We start from the raw sequence: 18,126 nt of genomic DNA, 5'->3' as shown, positions 1-18,126 counted from the left end.
CGTTTCTTTTGTCGCATGACTGTACCTGTATTTGGATCGTAGAGCCTGCAGAGCGGAGCCTGAGCCTGGAGCCTGAGCCTGGAGCCTGAGCCTGGAGCCTGAGCATGGAGCCTTGAGTACAGCCTGGAGGTTTTGCCACGGAAGGCTGAGAGAGCAGCAATTGTGGCTGTCCATGGCTCTCCGTGGCTTTCCGTGGCGTGGCGCCGCAAAGTGCCGGGTCTTTCCAGCGAAACACCATATCCATCATCATCACCTGGTATTCAACACCTTTCAACGCCCGCCTCACTCTCAATGTATTGAACCAAGATCATGCCATGCCTGCAATCCATTATCGCATCTACATCATCCAATCACCAGTCGTGCCACCCGCCCCGAAGGTCCCGAAGCCCAGCAGACATTCTTACCAACGCACTCAACACTGTCAAACGCCCCCCCGTCAAACCCCGTCCACGTCCTCCCGCCATCCACCGTCACATCCGACCCCGTAGGTCCGACCGCCACAGCAACATTACAGAGCCCCCCTACCCATGCCGTCGCCGACCGGTATCCGCGGGGAAACGTCTCGGCCGCAGTCCATGTCTGTCCTCCATCCTCTGACCACGCCGCATTCCTCACGGCACCCTCCGGCACGGTGAAATCCCCGCCGACCGCGACGCCATTCTTCGTGTCGCGGAACCGCACCGAGAAGACACCACCCGCCTCGCTCCCCGTGATGGATGCATTGGACGCATCCCAGTCGTAGCCGTCATCGCTGCGAAACACCCGCCCCGGATCAACCCCGCCCGCCGCGAGGTACCACCGTCCCGCTGCCGTTGTAATGCACGTCCCGCTGGCCGAGAACCCAAACTCCCCCGCCAGCGCCGGCGCCATGCCGCTGGCGTCGACGATGCCCCAGCTGCGCCCGCCGTCCTTCGTCTCGACGAGCCTGAACTTGCCGTCGACGGGGTCGCTGACGGCAAGACCCCTCTCCTGGTCCTCAAAGTCGACGCAGTTGTAGAACGCCGTCGGCTCCTCGTTTGTGAACACGAGATCCCACGACGTGCCGCCGTCTTCCGTGACGTAGATCCTCGAGTACGTCCCCTCGCCGATTGACAGGATAACAGCCTTGGTGGCCGAAAAGGCCTGCACGTCGCGGAACTGGAGCGCCGCGTCTTCGGGCGCCAGCCTCGGTCCCACGGACGTCCAGGTGGCGCCGCCGTCGACGGTGCGGAGGACGGTGCCTCGCGTGCCCGAAACCCAGGCCGTCGTGTCCGAGACGGCCGCGAGGCCCCGGAACTGCGCCGTGCTGTTCGTCGGCGTCAGCGCCCAGGACAGGCTCCGTTGCTGTCGCGTGTCGAGTGGCTGGTCTGAAGCCATGGCTAGGGAGGAAGCGGCCGCCACAGCCGCCAGGCTGGCGACCAACACATGTCTCATCGTGACTGTGTCGTGCTATGGTATGAGGGAAGTATGAATGCCCTGGATCCATCTCTCACGACTTGGCGAGCTGCTGTATTATTATGCCATTTCCTGCGAGCGGGGTTCCAATGCTGTGATGCCATGGGCAAAGATTACCTCTGTTTGCCGATCTCTTGACCTCCTTCCTCATTGGGGCCTGGAAACGAGCGACGCACCAATCCGCCCAGGTTGTTGACATTGCGTCTAGGGGACGAATTCAGGTACGCGCCTGCAAGGCACTGCAGCTGCGCCGGACACCGGCAGATGGCTTGCTAGAGGGGCTGGGGGGAAAAGAGGGGAAATTGATTGACCTTCCACCTTTGTGCAATCAACCGCTTCGTCATTCTTCGCTGTCTAGTGTGACGTTGTATTCTTGAGGGACGGCAAGGCGATAATCGGGTGCTTGATCAACGTCTGCCGAGACAGTTTGTCCTCATTCTATCTTTGATATCTCAAGTGTAGAGGACTGGCGTTATTCGAGCTATGTCACACTCGGATGAGCCCTTTGTTCACCAAGTCTCTGTCACTGCCAAATTATCGCTTGCTTGCTTTCCGTCTTTGGAGTAGAGTATGTGTGTTCTAGCCACACAACCGAACACCGCTCCTTATCGCGTCTGCCGATGTCAGGGGCCAGTCGTCCTGTGGAGTAACTCGTACAATCATGCCACGATAGGGAGCATACCTTCACAGCCCTCACGACGAACCTCTGGAATAGTTCGATAAAGAAGCATATGGTCCAATTGAACCTAAACCTTTGATTATGCCAGATTCTCTTCCAACATGCATGAGGTCGAATTACCTCTGGTGTCGTTCTTGTCTTTTCTCGGCCATACGAAGTCCTCCCCTTGTAGACACCCACGACATGCCCCTGCGCCATGGCCCTACGAACTGAGTGAACATATAGAACAACGAGCATTCGATGACGCAACTAGCTCAAGGTAGTCCGCCGTCAGGCTCTGGAAGTCCTGCCGGGTGACCAGGCCCCGAGAACTACTCTAGTAGGTCTCCAAAAGCTTGAGCCATTCTTCAGCTTGATGCGTATGCAAGATATACTAGACATAGCTATCGATGATTATTGGATAAGACATCTCGTCACTACGAGGAGATGATAATCTTATCAAAATGCGACGCTTGAGTCTGGTTTTGCAAACATTGAGTAGGTGCCAGGACCATGGGGACCACAGGACTGGCAAGGACCGCCTGTTATTTGATTGCAGAGGGTCGGAAGAGAGCTGAGCATAGGGAGAATACTAGTCTTATGTACAGTCTATAGAGTTACGTCGGAGGGGAGGGCAACGATGATGCATATGCTACCTGCACTGATCACGAGACACTTTGGAGAAAAGCAATTTCTCTTGAAAGAGACGACACTTCGTGCTGCTTCATCTCCCCAGTTTACTTCTCCAACCTTTTCGCAATGGCCTCCATGGCTCCAATATACATGGCCTCAATGAATACCTTGAGACCATCCCGCACAGGCCCGTCAGGGAAGGTTGTCTCTCCAGACCAGGTTATCTCCGTGGTGTTGTCGCTAATGGCACGAAGCGTGAGGGTGGAAAATGACAGCACCTCGCCAATGTTGTCGTTGAAGGTTTGCCAACGAAGGGAGTAGGCTACGCCGTCAGCGTGAACAAGCTGCTCACGCACAGGCTTATGGTCCCACGCTTCTTTCCCGTCCAGGCCATTGCCGAACCAGAGCGAGCGAGTAGACCCAATCCCGAATCCTTCGAGCGTCGACTTGGTCACGTTCGGAAACCAGAGACACTCTCCTCCGTAGGCAGCCACAATCCCTCAGACTTGCCCAATGGAAGCGTGAACAGTCCAGGTGGCTAGAGATAGTTTGGGAGGCGAAGGGAATAACTAATAGAGGCTGGCTTAAACTACGCCTCCCTGGCTGGAAGCGAAACGGTGCATACTTCGCTCTACGGCGTTAGCATTACGATAGAGGGGTTCGAGGACCATGCAGCTCGATAGGACATTGGGGGCAAGACTGCATATAGGTTGATGCTAGGGCGCCCAGAATCATCGCACGAGCATCTCAGGCTGACCATTACGACGGGCGCTTGACTTGTAATGAGGGCATCTGCAGGCTGGTTGGCGTTCGTTGGACCAGACTACTCCCTGCAGCCGGAAAACGACCAAATCATTGTAGGCAACCTAGCGTTAACGTATAAGGACCAGGGCAGGTGGCAGGAGGCCGAGAAACTGGGTGTGGAGGTGGTATAAAGTTGCAAGTTGAAGACGAGCATAGCGAACCTAGCGTTGACGTATGGACCTCTATCAGGGTTTCCTTATGCAGCGGGTGAAAGAGACTTCAAAGACCCTCGCTGCATGTCTGCCGGGATCTCTCTCGCGTCTATTGCTGGCGAGGTCTACCTTACCCTTTCTCTTCTGGAGAGCCTTCATCATGACATCGACAGTGGTAGTGAAGACGATATCGTCTATCATGATAGGCTTCTTGTAGATGATCTCCTTTGTGCTCAGAGGGTCTGGCGTCTTGGGAGCACTCAAGGTCTCACTCCTGGCGGCAGAGGGCTCCGTTGTTGACGCTGGTGTCCTTGGATAGCTTGCTAGGGAATCTAGGGCACCATGGGGAGACCGAGGCGCTCTTATTCGGGGCTTATTCGAGACTAAGGCATAGTCAGATAACCTACCAGCTAGTCATACTGGCCATGAATGTAGTAGGCGGAGAAGTTAGAGTTCATGATCGATAAGGGTGATACATAATATACGGGTGCCGTCACTTAGTGAAGAGTCATGTGAGAGGCGACAAGGGGGCTAGACGTGACGACGGTCCTGGACAAAAGCTAGGTGCTTATATGATCTAACCAACCCCGCACAACCCCCCTCTCCCCCCTCTCCCCTAGCCTTCTAGATTTCAACGGATAAATCGCCGCGGACAAAATCCTCGTCCTCTTTCATCGACCTTTATCGCCCTATTATATATAAATGGGGATCCCCCTACCGGAGAGTAGCAGGAAATCTTTCAGCCGTAGACCTGATTCAGGAATCCGAAGTCTAGCGCTATAAGCATACTAGCAGCAGCTACGATAGCAACACGCGAATTCCCTATAATTAGGCATTTTCCCCAAGCTATAGTAACGATTTAGGTGTAGTCTTCTTCGGCCTATGTTTTCTTTGCATTAGCTAGGTTTTATTGGAGAAGCGGGTCTTGGTAGTCCGATTTCGATTTTGCTGTCCGCTAGCAATTTCCACGCCTGACAGCATTCGACCAAGTTGCTTCCCGTACATTAATATATTCTCTTATACCCACGACTGCCTACGAGCACCCTTGAACCCGTCGTTATTATATAGTAGTAGGAAAGGTTATAACTATAAACAAGGGGCTACTTATTTAGCCTTTGCCTAGAGAAATATAACCTTAATTAAGAGCTGCGGTCCGTATCTTTACTGAAATTTCACTTAGGATGTTTCCGGGTGGTATAATGCCTTAATCTTATCGCCGGCGGGAATTATAGAAGACTCAGCGGTTATGAGCTCCTTGTTGTCCTGTGATTGTGCCGCCGTCCGATGTACGAATAAGCATCTTGACCCTCAGCCCGATGTCATTATCGTCTTTGACGATAGAAGCGATGAGAGAGACTGTGAAACTGACGTGAACGCTGACGGTTCCCCATGTATTTCACCACTTCAAAGTTCTCGCTTATTGCCTCTCCAGGCCCGCTACCGCATAAAAGAATTCCGGAGCCCGTCCAGCGTTTTCCGAAGAATTGGTAATCTTAGTGTCAGGTGTCTTGAGAAATGGGAATGTAGCAGCGCGACCGGACTGGTGCTGCACGAGCACTTGGCGCAGATGATGTGGTACCCCAGGCTTCAAGCTCATTTTTGACAATTAACACAATAATTAGTCCGCCCAAATTGAGAGCTTTTATGGAGATTCTTACAACGGCAGAATCATGTACCTCGAACAAGTTGTGTAGCCTTGATATTCCCAGGCTATCCTTGCCATAGCCCTTGATTTTCTCCAAAGAGGAGTCGCTTGTTCGTCCATTTGGTTCTCGTCTGGATCTGGTTCTCAGCTGACCCGGGCAAACTGGAGACGGATCAAGGACATTCTTCGAGAAGTGCCTGAAAGCAGAATTCGAGGATGTCTAGTAGACGGGATGCTCGCCCTTAGCCATAAATAGCTTGCCTCTTCGTCTGGTCGTTGCTTCGCGCGGATCTGGCCGCCGGAGGAACGCCCGAGTTGCGAGGTCTGTGCAGCCTTGTGTTACCACGCATCTAGGGTCAGCCGGCCGGTAGGCACAATGGTAGACTTTGGTCAAAGTCACATGATGCTACAAGGACAAGCATCACCTACAGTTCCTCTTCTGGGTTACTTCAACAAGAGCGATCCTCAGAGTTACGGCAGCGATCATTGTTTATTTCCCATCGCACCTTCCAGGCAAGGACTTTGATTAAAGCCGCTCCGCTTGACTGGAAGACCAAAAATGCGACCTGCAAATGATATCACAGGCGGCCGGTTACAATCCAGCCGCATGGCATAGTCAACCCGGCCTGGAAGATGACCCCGGTAGGCGCCAGAAGTGGAACTGATGCCTGGGCTAGCCTTGACTTTCTAGCGACCCCCCGCAATCTCTATTTGTTGGTTCGTTGGTACCAATCGTTTTATCATTTCATCTCGTTGGCTGGGGTGCGAGAAAACGAAAGCATCGATGTACAGGACCGCAACGCCGGTTCCAGGCATTTGTGGAGCATTCTCACAACCATAGCCCCCGATTTAATGCTGGGCGCTTCGTGAAACACTCCCCCCATTCTGCGCAGAAGAATTTCAAGGGTATTTCTTCCTCCAAAGGTCCATCCTTAACACAGCTCTGGAAATAAATAGCCCTTCTTTGCCTCTTCTTCGCCGGTCAGAGATCATGTTTAATTTTCATCAACATAGTGCTTCTTGATAAGCACATCTTGTGTAGCTGCAATATCTGTAAGTTCCACCATCAATGCGTGCTGGCAGCGCTAACATACTGATGCAGCCTATCCATGATTTTAACCATCATTCTTCACCACCTTAGCCGACATGTCCAGTAAGAAGAAATACAAGATCTATATCGCTGTCCACAAAGGAGACCCCATAGATTTCTCGAAGTATAGGCACACCGGACTCTGGTGCATGCCTGAGGACCGTTATTCGCACTATTATTTCTATGTTAAAGGCCTAACGGGGGACTTCACGTTTGAACGGCGTAAGAACTTCGACCCTATAGCTTCAAGAACTTTCGCAAAAAAAGTGAAGGTCGGCAAAACTGAACATTCTATGACTTCCTCTGAGCTTGCTAGCTAGATGGAATATGTTGCCGTGGAGAATGGCGATCCTGAATTCAACTGCCAGCAGTGGGTTGATTACGCCCTAAGGACACTCTGTCATGCAAACTATCTGACTGCAGAGGAATACGACAAGGGGGTGAATGGGATGATTGACGCAACAATGGAGGCCGAGGATGAACACCTAGGGTAGTGATACTTCTGCACAACGATCAATAAATGTTTTGTTATTTGGTGCCAGGGCTTTGAGAAGGAATAGGCAGGGTTCCACGATGAGACATCTGAGAGCCGGGCTTTAGGTGACTAGATCACCGGTGGGGGAGGAGGGGGCCCCCGACACTTACCTTCAACAGAACTACGGCTGTCCGTCCTTCACTCGAGACCAGACCCATCATTAATATTTGAAACGATGTAGGGGACTAGGTAGATTTCGGATAAAGTAGCTAAGAGCTCTGCCACTTGGACATCGCAATGAAGTCGACCAACTCGTCATGATATAGCTCGGGGAAAATATCCTCTGCGTATTGTTTCCAGTCCTTATCAGCAGTGCGCTGGAAGAATTTGACATACTCCCAGTATTCTGGATACCATCCACTATCCTCCCAATCAATAAGCCCTTTGATTTTCCCGTCGTGAACCAAGATGTTTCTGGGCGTGAGATCGCAGTGGGAGAGAACAATGCGATGGTTAGTCCTCAGTCGTCGAGAAAACGCCTCCCGCACGAGCAGAGGTACATGTTCGTAGAGGGCCGATAATAAAAACTCATTGAAAGCTTTTTCATCACGACAGGGAGGGGAATGATATGTGAAGTGTAGCCTCGTATCCCGAATCTCGGTACCATCGCAAGAACCAACGAGGTGGGGAGGAGGAACCACAGATCTCATCGTTTCAACCATCCCCCGAAGCTGCCGCGCTATATTTTTCTTCTGTTCGACGGCCATGTCAGACCACAGCTTATCCAGAGACTGCCCTTGGATATAGTCCATACGTATGTGTCCTTGACCATCAGAAGACGTGTGTACGTCATGGACATATGGGGCTGGGATTCCAGCTTGAGCGGCGACTCTGAGCGCCTCCGCCTCTCCTATAGGTATGCGTTTCCCGGACTTGACGACGGTATTGTCAGGATGTAGGACGACTTTGCGATTGAACATCTTGTGCAAAACCACAGCGCCTATTCAATTAGTTGAGCAAAATGGCTATCAGGTGGCAGATTACGCGAACCGACCTGGCTCAATCTCGTCATCCGACTCGGATTCATCTGAGGACTTTGCTTGCCCCTTCGCTTCCCTCATTTCTCGGAGCCTGGCGTTATACATGGACTCGCCTGATTGTTTTCCACGCGAGCGCGACACAGAATGCATCGCTGAAGTCGAGACTTTTGGATTCTCTATTGCTTAGGCAATCGAAGTTGTCCACGAGAACGAGGTTGTTGCGGGAAGTGAAACGATGAGAATCCAGGTCTTCCGAGGGCGATCGGGGAAACACGCCTCCGTATGTCCTAGCACCACCCTTGAACAATCCGTCCTGCCGTAATTCGCATAGAGGACCCACCAATAACCGCGTTACGTCACTGTGAAAGACGTTGTAATCAAGCCACCCTTCAGCGAATGGAGAGGGACGTTCGCTAATTGACGTAGTGCTTGGTCACTTCATCGATTTGGGACAAGATGTGAACTGATTTGTGTCGCCAGGGACCACATACCCCTGCCACCGTCCACTCTCGTCAATGAAAAGCAAGTGTAAGCGCCGAGAGCTCATCTACCCCGCTATCCCGTTCTGCTCACCCTCATTTGGGTGGGCCATTTACTTTTTGCACCAAGCTTGACTGCCCAAGAGGCGGTGGCCAATGGAACTTACCACACTACTCCACTTTATTTACCCGCTTCATCGCTATGACAGCCGCTCGGCGGTATCAATGGCTTCCGCATAGCCCCGTTCCGAACATCCTTTCTCAAATCGCCTTTTCCAATTTACCCCTCCCTCTCCTCAAACTTCGACTCCTTTTGCCCACCCCAAAGTGACTCTCCCATGGAACGCGACCCACCTGCCCAACTTGCAATGGGAATCGTGGAAGAGAAGGTAGCAGACATTGCTTTCGGGTATTTCGGTGTCAAGGTGGAGATCAAGGACGGTGTCAGATCCGTGCGCTTTCCAGAGGGGGGAAAGGTGGTCCTGACCCATCAGTCAAACCGAGTTTGTCCAGTGATATCTTATGATAATGAGTTGATCAACCAAAGAACACGACGAAGATCATTGAAGCGCATGACACATTGTGGAGCGCAGAAACAAGACATTGCAAGCATTTCATATCAAGTAAGGAATCTAATCCTGAGGTTGTAAGCCACCAGAGAAAATCGTGCATATTGAGCCGTTGCTCACTCGTCATCATAGGTGGGAGGCTGAGTGGGATGCCGAGTGGGATGCCGAGTGGGATGCCGGGTGAGTGGGATGCCGGGTGGGATGCCGGGTGTGATTACTGTCTGTACATCTCTACCTAAGGGGTGATCAGCCTTAAAGGACCATGTAAACCCGTTGAGTTTGCTGCCTTTCCATGGGCATCTCATTATTATTTTTTCGACTTTCCACAAATTTACAACAAAGCAACTCAAGATGCCCGCTACCAGCAAATTCGTCACTAGATATGCTAGCGTCGTGGACGTTCCAGTCAGAAATATCTGGGGTCTCCTCGCCTCTTGGGGCTCCGAACGACTCTGGATGCCCGAATGCACTTTCTCGTCGCTGGAGGGTTTCGGCATTGGCTCTATCCGCGAACTCCTTTTCACAAACCGGCCTGGTATTACGATTAGAGAGACTCTCGTGGCTATTGACATCGAGAATTACACCATTCGGTTCAAAGTCGACATCAGCGTCATCCAAGATGCATTGCAATACGGAAACATCAAGCTCACTCCCGTGAGCGAAACACAAACCGAGGTCGTCTGGTGGGGAGAGTCCGATCTCGATGACGAAACATTGAAAGAATCACTCGACAAATTATACGAATCTTTCAACATCGCAATCGCCGAGAAGCTCAAGGCTTAGGCAAAGACTAGTACGGTCTATCACAGAATATGGGTTATAAATCAGGGTAGCGCACGGTATGTTGAAGGAGATGGGCACCGCCTTACTATCGATATTATCTTTAGTCTTCATGCTTTTCAAAGACGACGCGAATCGCGAACATATGACTATTTCATGCCTATATATTCCTAGTATAGCACCCCGATTAAATATAATAAGTTAAATCATTAAATAACTAAATAAATACCCTATTTTTCTATAATTAAATAGCTAAATATATAGATTTATAATATTTAGATATTTAGTAAACGTTTAAATAGATATCGAGGGTCGAGACCTATAAAAAAGAGAAATTAAGCTAATTAAAACTTTGTATAGAGGCTTATTAATTAATAAATAAAGTTAAGAGCTATTATAAGCCGATATATAGAATATATAAAATAATTAAGATAAGGAATTAGCTATAGTAATAGATTAATAGCCTATATATTGGACTAATATTAGGGAATCCTATAGAACTATTATAGATAATATACGATTAGGGATATGTTACGACCTGGCAGCTTCCGAAGGGGGAACACTGTCAGAGGGTTGGGGTTGCTGTTTGCAGAAGCTTAGGTTGTGACTCTGAGACGATGTGGTGTCGTAAGGCGTTGCGCACTCGTTACAATGAATACAAGGTAAGACTTAGATTGATCACTGTCGTGAGAAAGAATGTATCTACAAGTCCAGAATGTCCGTCCTTATATACCTGCCATCCTGTCCTTGTTGTGTTAGGTGGTGAGCTCATGTTGGATGGCTCACTGGTTAGTTGTTGGTGATCCATGATGTTAGGATCACGGTGTGTTATCCCGTGAGCCATTCCCTGGCTCACTGCGGCGTCCTTGGTGAGCCCGACGACTCACCCTTTATGTCTGAGTGAGCCATCACGTGATTTGCCAGGTGGGCCCGATTCTTATCTTATCGCGCTCCCTGATCGCGGGGTCGTCGATTCGCGGCCGCCCTGCTTCCTTGGTTGTTACATGATGCTCCTCCTCCAGGCCGATGTCCCAGCGGCCATAAGTAGTAAGTCCCAGCCGCCTGCGGTGGTTCTTCTCTTGTCATCCTTACTAACCATGACAAAATGTCAGGTCGTGTCATAAAACGTTCGTCTGCCAAAACCGACCAAAGAAAGGCGCTCGCTGCTTTGATTGACTCCGAGGGCGAAATCAAGATGCCTTGTACGGGGTGCTTCAAGCGACATCTCGTCTGTAAGACCGCCCCTGGTTCTTCTCGCTGTGGGGAGTGCATCCGTCGCGGTCGCTCTTGTGATGGTGTGAGCGTGGTTTCTGCGCGTAAGTTGGTCCCTGGTGGGGTCATGGTCCTGTTTTCTAATGATCGTCTAGTGGAAAAGGCTCTTGCAGAGCAGAAGAAGCGAGAGGCTGAGATTGAGGATGCTGAAATGGAGTTGGAGGTGCTCCAAACGAAGTTGGCGACGGCCTTGGGTCGTTTGTCCCGTCTTCGCAAGATGCGGAAGGCGGCGAAGGCTCGTGGGGAAGAGTTGTTTGCTCGTGGGATTCGTCAGTTGGATGAGGAGGACGGCGTCCTTCCTCTGGGCGGGGACAACCTAAGCCTCGAGGCTCAGGAGGCCAACGTGGTTCAGGACCTTTAGGAGTGGGGTGCTAGCGGCGTCGTGGACTGGTCCTCGTTGGGCTTCGGGGAGGAATTTTCCGACCTTGGTCCTGTGCCAGGCGATGATATTCTTGGAGCAACTGCGGGCAGTTCAGGTTCTTGACTGGTTCCCATGTGTTTTCTTCATGCCCATAGTTCTTCCATTTGATCAAGTATTCTTCTTGTTTGCTTATCTTTCTGTGATCGAGGATTCTTTCGACTTCATACTCGTTGGTATTTTCGACTTCCACGTTTGTTTCGAGTGGTGCGTTATGTGGTGCTGGCTCTAGTAGTGCAATGTGAAAAACGGGGTGAATCTTCATGTTCTCTGGTAATGAGAGGTGGTAGTTGGTATCCGAGAGTTTCTTGAGAATTTTAAATGGTCCTAGTTTCTTGAAATCCAATTTGTCGTTTGGTCGTTTGGTTTTGATGTTTCGGCGGATGAGGTAGACGCTATCTCCCTCCTGTAAGGATGGTCCCTTCATCCTTGTCTTGTTGGCGTACGTGGTCATTCTGGTGCGTACGAGCTCGAGGTCGAGCTTGATTTGTTCCTGGATCTTGCGGATGTTGACCGCAATGTTGGTCGCTTTTGGCGTGTCCGGTGCTTCGCGGCGTTCCGCGTAGGCTGTTGGGTTGTACCCGTAGTTGGCATAGAAGGGTGATTCCTTTGTTGACTCGCTTGGTGAGCTGTTGTATGCGAACTGTGCGATGGGTAGTAATGTGACCCAGTCATCTTGTTGGTAGTTGATATAACACCGAAGGTACTGCTCTAGAGTCTGGTTCGTTCTTTCTGTCTGTCCGTCTGTCTGCGGGTGAAAAGCCGTGGATAGCTTATGTTTGGCTCCAAGTTGAGCGATGAGTGACTTCCAGAAGTTGCTGGTGAAGAGCTTGTCTCTATCTGACACCAGTTCTTTTGGGAGTCCGTGTTGTCCCACAATGTTCCTGAGGAACACATAGGCGAGGTCTTCTGCCGTTCCTGTGGCTTTATACGGGAGAAAGTAGGAGTACTTGGTGAGTCGGTCGACGACTACTAGGATGTTGTCGTAAGAGGTCCCAGTTAAGGGTTCCTTCGATGGTGGCAGGCTGGTGATGAAGTCCAGTGAGACTGACTCCCAGGCTGCGGTTGGTACTGGTAGTGCTTTGAGTTCTCCATAGGGCCTGTGTCTCTCTGCCTTGCTTTTCTTGCAGAGGTTGCAGTTGCGGATCACTGCTGTGACGTCCTGTCTGGTTCCTTTGAAGTCGTGATGTTTTCTGAGTCGGGCGAATGTTTTCGCTACTCCTTGGTGTCCGTGGGCCTTGGCCCCGTGGACTTGTTCGATGAGCTCTGTGGTGCTCTTGGGTGGCTTGGCGGGTTTTATTCGTGTGGTGACCGCCAAGGTACGGTGGTACGGGATTAGATTTCCTTCTTTGTCGCTTGCGAGGATTGCGTTATTGTTTGGGGGTGTGGTTTGTTCGTGGTCTGAGCGTCTGCTCAAGATATCTGCCCTGCCATTCTCAGATCCTTTGCGGTAGATGATGGTGAAGTTGAATTCCGAGAGGAATTCCGCCCATCTAATCTGTCGTTTGTTGAGGTCTTTGTTCGTTGTGAAGTGTGCAAGATTCTTGTGGTCAGTGTAGACCTTGACTTCGTGTCGTGCTCCGGAGAGATACGTTCTCCATTCTTTGAAGGCTTCGATGATTGCCATGAGTTCTTTGTCGTGTATCTGATAGTTGAGCTCTGGTCCGTGTAGCTTTTTCGAGAAGAATGCTACTGGGTGCAATCGTCCTTGGTCGTCCCTCTGGCCTAACTGTCCTCCAATGGCGAAGTCGGAGGCGTCTGTCTCGACTTCCATGGGTTTTTCGGGGTCTATCATCCGGAGGACTGGCTCGCTGAGGACGGCGTCGATGATTTGGCGAAATGCTTTTTCTTGGGGTTCGTTCCACGCGAACTCTATTTCCTTGACCGTGAGGTTTGTCAAAGGATTGGCGGTCTTGCTGTATCCTTTTAGGAATCGTCGATAGAAGTTGACGAAACCGAGGAATGCTCTGACGTCCTTGACGTTTTTTGGTGTAGGCCATTCCCTGATGGCTGCCACTTTGGATTTTTCCATCCTGATTTCTCCTGGGGTGATCGTATACCCTAGGAAATCTACTTCCTGTGTGTGGAACTTGGCTTTTTCTGGTTCTACTAACAGTTCGTGCTGGTGTAGTCGTGTGAGGACCTGGTGGACGTGTCCCTTGTGCTCTTCCATCGTCTTCGAGAAAATCAGAATGTCATCGAGGTACACTACCACGAAGACGTCCAGGAATTCTCGCAGTACATCGTTGATCATGTTTTGGAAGGTTGCGGGGGCGTTGGTCAATCCGAATGGCATGACCAAATACTCGTAGTGTCCTCGTCGTGTTCGGAATGCTGTTTTCCATTCTTCTCCATCCTTGATGCGGATGAGGTTGTATGCTCCTTTGAGATCGAGCGCTGTGAACCAATTGGCTCCTGCTAATGCGTCCCTGAGTTCTGATATCAGAGGCAATGGGTAGCAGTTCTTGATGGTAATGTCGTTCAACTGTCTGTAGTCGACGCATAGTCTTTCCTTGCCATTCTTCTTTGGCACAAAGAGAATCGGGTATCCTGCTGGGGATGTCGATGGTCGGATGTATCCTTTTCTGAGGTTCTCCTTGAGATACTCGTCGAGAGTATCCATCTGTCGAGGGTTTAATCCGTAGATCTTGTTAAATCGGGGGCTCTCCCCTTCCTTGATTGGGATTTCGTGGTCGTAGTGTGTGTGCTTAGGTAGCACCGTGTCGACTTCTTCCCTGAAGATCTTTTCGTACTTCCAGTATTCCTTGGGTACGTTCTGCAGTCTTTCTTGCTGTTCTGTTGTGAGCTCCTCCGGGGTTGTCTCCTCTGAGTTGTCCCTATTCGTGAGGGCTAGTTGGAGGTCGCTTGAGAGACCGCTCGTGGGTCTTTCCTCAGGGGCTGACGTACTCCACTGGACGCGGCCAGCTGTCCAGTCAATCTGAGGGTTCCATTCTCTGAGCCATGGGATGCCTAGGATGATTTGTTTTCCTCCCATGTTGGTGATGTCGAAGGTTATGTGGCCGGGTCGGCGAGAAATGAATACCTGGAGGGGCGCAGTCTCCGTATTCACGATTCCTCCTCCGTACGAGACCGCTTGTCCCTCCACCGTGCTGAGCTGATAGGGTTCCTCCTTATATTTCCAGCTGATGTGGTTCTTGTTGATATATTCGGGGCTCATGTAGTTGCCCTGGGCGCCGCTGTCTAATAGCGCGCTCGCCCATCTTCCTCCTACGTTTATTCGTACGTAGAGGTGGTTTGTGCCGTGGGTTCGTTCGGCTGAGCAGATTGCTCTTACTTCCTTCGTCGGTCGTTGTCCCTGTTCGACCGACGCTTGCCTTTTCCCGAAGAGGGTGGCGTAGTGGGTGGCCATGTCATGGATGGTCCGTCCGAGTTGTCGTTCATCTCGTCGCTCTTGTAGTGGACGCGGAAGAGTGGCTTCCTGACGTCCTTCATGCGATGGAGTCTCCAATCTCTGGCTTTGGCGATGTAGTGCTTCATGCACGCGTCATTATCGCAGTCCTCCCATCTGGCGTTGTCTTGGTAGCATTTGTCGTGATAAGCGGGGTCTGGTCGGAACGTGAGCCGACCCTGACTGTATTCGTCCATGTGTAGGATCCATTTGCGACTCTCCTGTCCGAACTCTACCTTCACTCGTGGCTCGATCCAGTGATTGCGCGGGAGAAACCGGTGTGCGGCCTTCTCCTTGAAGTGGTATTCACAGTCGTCGTAGACGCATTCGGGCCAGAACAACTGGTAGTGTTGTTCGTGGGCGTGGTGAAGTGCCGGGTGGTCTCCTACCATGAGTCGTACGTTTTCTTTGGTGCTTTCTCGCTTTCGGGTGCTGGCCTTCCATGGTTTGGTCCCGTAGTAGATGAGTTCGTTCCATGGTACCAGGGGGTCATAGTCCTCGCTGGCGCTGCTAACTTCGTATGCCTGCATAGGCATGTGGGGTTGGGTCTGTCCGAGCGGAGATTCTTCTTCGCTGGCTCGTGTGTATTCATCCCATTCTGTGTCGTTCATCAGTCCTACGTGGGGAGCTGATTGTGGTTCTGGGTGAGCATGTTCGTAGGCTCTTTCTTCGTCTGTATCGATTTCCTGGGTCTCCGGCGTTACTTGCTGGGCCCATTTCTGAATTCGTCTTTCCTTCCTGGTGGTGACCATCATGGCCAGGGTTCTTTGTCCCGTAGGTGCCCTGGGGAACCATCCATTCTGTTCCTTACTGTCTTTGTGGGTCAGGCAATCGTCCTGGTAACAGAAGGTCCAGTTAGTTTTGGCATGGTCCTGGTGTTGAGTATGGTTGAGCTGTCGTTCGTTTACGGGTTTCCAGGGTTTCTTAGGTTGCCGGCATTCTCGAGCCATATGCCCGTTTTTGCCGCAGTTGTAGCATTTCATGTCCTTGAGATCCTTCGGTTTGCCATGTCTGGTATTGTCGAGCTCCATGGGTCCTGCATGGGTGGTCTGTCCCCAAGCCGTGCTGACGCGGGGTTTGTCGTGCTGGTACTTGCGTCCTTGATTGGATCGGTGGTGGGGAATGCGAGGGTTCCATGGTCCTATAGCGGGCTTTCGTCCCTTTTCTATTCTGCGTTCGTACTGGCGATCGTCGATTTTGACGGCCATGGCGATGTACTCGGTGAGGGTTTCGGGTCTATCCTCCCGGATGAGGTCGTCCTTGACGGCGTCTTTGAGTCCTTCGTAGAAACGGGCCATGAGAGCGGACTCTGTCCAATCGAGTCGACTGGCTAAGAGTCGAAACTCCGTGGCGTATTTAGTGGCTGGCCCCGTCTGTTTGAGCTGAAGGATTTTTCTTTCGTTTTGTCGTTCCTCGTCCACGTCCCCAAACGCTCCTTTAATGGCTTCTTCGAATGCGTTCATACCGGCGTAGATGTCCTGGGTGGCCTGCTTCATATCTTCTTTCTTGGTGTGGGTGGAATAGTCCCTAATGAAGGGTTCGAACCAGTGCAAGGCGTCCCCTTGAGGTAAGAGGAGGCGTTGGCGACCTTCTCGCCCCAGTACTTGAGTTGGCCCTCATTGGCTTTGTGGTACTGGCGTACCTGGGTGATGAAAGATTGAAGTGCCCTAGGGTTGCCGTCGAATGACTGAGGGGGAAGAGCCTTCATGCTCGTTCCGCCTTGAAGTTGCTGCATCGAGGCTCGTAGCTGCTCGTTCTCTGAGCGGAGCTCTTGGATCATAGCGGCCAGGTTGCTGGCGCTGTTTCCGACGCTGTTGGTGGACATTGTTCCTGTGGTGAGTATTGCTCAGTGTCACAAGGTAAACCTACTGAACAAGAGTGATCAAAATGTTACGACCTGGCAGCTTCCGAAGGGGGAACACTGTCAGAGGGTTGGGGTTGCTGTTTGCAGAAGCTTAGGTTGTGACTCTGAGACGATGTGGTGTCGTAAGGCGTTGCGCACTCGTTACAATGAATACAAGGTAAGACTTAGATTGATCACTGTCGTGAGAAAGAATGTATCTACAAGTCCAGAATGTCCGTCCTTATATACCTGCCATCCTGTCCTTGTTGTGTTAGGTGGTGAGCTCATGTTGGATGGCTCACTGGTTAGTTGTTGGTGATCCATGATGTTAGGATCACGGTGTGTTATCCCGTGAGCCATTCCCTGGCTCACTGCGGCGTCCTTGGTGAGCCCGACGACTCACCCTTTATGTCTGAGTGAGCCATCACGTGATTTGCCAGGTGGGCCCGATTCTTATCTTATCGCGCTCCCTGATCGCGGGGTCGTCGATTCGCGGCCGCCCTGCTTCCTTGGTTGTTACATATATGATCGCTAAGAGCAGACGGCATAGGTTTTATATTAATATCCTTATCCGTAGCCCAAGCAGATAATTAAGAATCAACTATCATAAGCCTTATATTGGGTTAGGGTTACTATTAGTAGAAGCTTAGGTTATGACTCTCTCAGATCTCAAATACTCGATTAATGGTATTATATTAAGATATCCCTTAATCTATCGATTAGCTAGTTTAGTCTCCTACTCTAAAAATTACCGAGGCGTAAATCCCCTATTAAAGTAGTAATTCTATTAATAGAACTATCTATAATATTACTTACTTATTATATTACTATGATATTAACTAAACTATTAAAGCTATTACTATTACTTCTACTATAATCGATATATCTATAATAGTCTTCGGGGTATATTAATTAAACTTAATTCGAACTTAGCTTTTACGCCTAATATAGTCTAATTCCGACCTCCCTATAGCGATTTACTATAATTAGCGTTTTATTCTTAATATAATTAATACGAGGAAGGGCTCTAGAGGCTATATAAGCTAGACTAGGGATTATAAGTTCTTTATAATTAAGCTACTTAATATAGTAAATATTATTAGTAATAGCTTCTAGATCTATAATCTCTATAATAATAAGATCTAATATTCTTTAAGGCCTCTATTATAACCTCTATAAATCTTTATCTTAAAAAGAAATATAAGATATTCGAGAATTCTTCTATAGAAGACTCCCCTCTAAGCTTATTTAATATACTTCTCCCTCTATATTAATATTCTATTATTATTTTAAGAGCTTAATTAGAAATACTTAAAGAGGGTACTCTTAGCTTTATTAGTATTATAAATTAAGTATTTAATATATTTAATAACCTATTTATATATCGATTATTCTCGAAATTAAATTATGAAATATCTAATAACT

General features: G+C 50.1%; 7 protein-coding genes across 7 annotated transcripts; 3 read left to right on the top strand and 4 right to left on the bottom strand.

Annotated features, from left to right (window-relative positions):
• Positions 1-342: 342 nt before the first annotated feature.
• On the bottom strand, positions 343-1,356 carry VDAG_05429 (oxidoreductase; the record flags this gene model as incomplete). The annotated part of the gene is made up of 1 exon (XM_009652324.1): positions 343-1,356. One exon carries the CDS (start codon positions 1,354-1,356, stop codon positions 343-345), a length of 1,014 nt encoding a protein of 337 aa, XP_009650619.1.
• Positions 1,357-2,829: 1,473 nt separating this feature from the next.
• Positions 2,830-4,099, bottom strand: VDAG_05428 (uncharacterized protein; the record flags this gene model as incomplete). The annotated part of the gene is made up of 3 exons (XM_009652323.1): positions 2,830-3,224; positions 3,816-4,000; positions 4,089-4,099. The coding sequence occupies 3 exons, from the start codon at positions 4,097-4,099 to the stop codon at positions 2,830-2,832; spliced, it is 591 nt and encodes a 196-aa protein (XP_009650618.1).
• A 999-nt stretch (positions 4,100-5,098) lies between these two features.
• On the bottom strand, positions 5,099-5,813 carry VDAG_05427 (uncharacterized protein; the record flags this gene model as incomplete). Its single annotated transcript, XM_009652322.1, has 3 exons — positions 5,099-5,227; positions 5,340-5,488; positions 5,756-5,813. 3 exons carry the CDS (start codon positions 5,811-5,813, stop codon positions 5,099-5,101), a joined length of 336 nt encoding a protein of 111 aa, XP_009650617.1.
• A 659-nt stretch (positions 5,814-6,472) lies between these two features.
• Positions 6,473-6,910, top strand: VDAG_05426 (uncharacterized protein; the record flags this gene model as incomplete). Its single annotated transcript, XM_009652321.1, has 2 exons — positions 6,473-6,638; positions 6,840-6,910. The coding sequence occupies 2 exons, from the start codon at positions 6,473-6,475 to the stop codon at positions 6,908-6,910; spliced, it is 237 nt and encodes a 78-aa protein (XP_009650616.1).
• A 221-nt stretch (positions 6,911-7,131) lies between these two features.
• Positions 7,132-8,168, bottom strand: VDAG_05425 (uncharacterized protein). The gene is made up of 2 exons (XM_009652320.1): positions 7,946-8,168; positions 7,132-7,891 (listed from the first exon to the last, which is right to left on the bottom strand). The coding sequence occupies exons 1-2, from the start codon at positions 8,079-8,081 to the stop codon at positions 7,161-7,163; spliced, it is 867 nt and encodes a 288-aa protein (XP_009650615.1). The 5' UTR covers positions 8,082-8,168; the 3' UTR covers positions 7,132-7,160.
• A 1,162-nt stretch (positions 8,169-9,330) lies between these two features.
• Positions 9,331-9,762, top strand: VDAG_05424 (uncharacterized protein; the record flags this gene model as incomplete). Its single annotated transcript, XM_009652319.1, has 1 exon — positions 9,331-9,762. One exon carries the CDS (start codon positions 9,331-9,333, stop codon positions 9,760-9,762), a length of 432 nt encoding a protein of 143 aa, XP_009650614.1.
• A 648-nt stretch (positions 9,763-10,410) lies between these two features.
• Positions 10,411-11,392, top strand: VDAG_05423 (uncharacterized protein; the record flags this gene model as incomplete). The annotated part of the gene is made up of 4 exons (XM_009652318.1): positions 10,411-10,421; positions 10,661-10,806; positions 10,872-11,075; positions 11,127-11,392. The coding sequence occupies 4 exons, from the start codon at positions 10,411-10,413 to the stop codon at positions 11,390-11,392; spliced, it is 627 nt and encodes a 208-aa protein (XP_009650613.1).
• Between the last annotated feature and the right edge of the window lie 6,734 nt (positions 11,393-18,126).

The sequence above is a fragment of the Verticillium dahliae genome, genomic scaffold (genome assembly GCF_000150675.1).
Source record: "Verticillium dahliae VdLs.17 supercont1.10 genomic scaffold, whole genome shotgun sequence".
In the NCBI taxonomy this organism is placed as follows: Eukaryota; Fungi; Ascomycota; class Sordariomycetes; order Glomerellales; family Plectosphaerellaceae; genus Verticillium; species Verticillium dahliae.
Note: the sequence above shows the minus strand (reverse complement) of the source record. Positions and strands in the feature narration are given on the sequence as shown.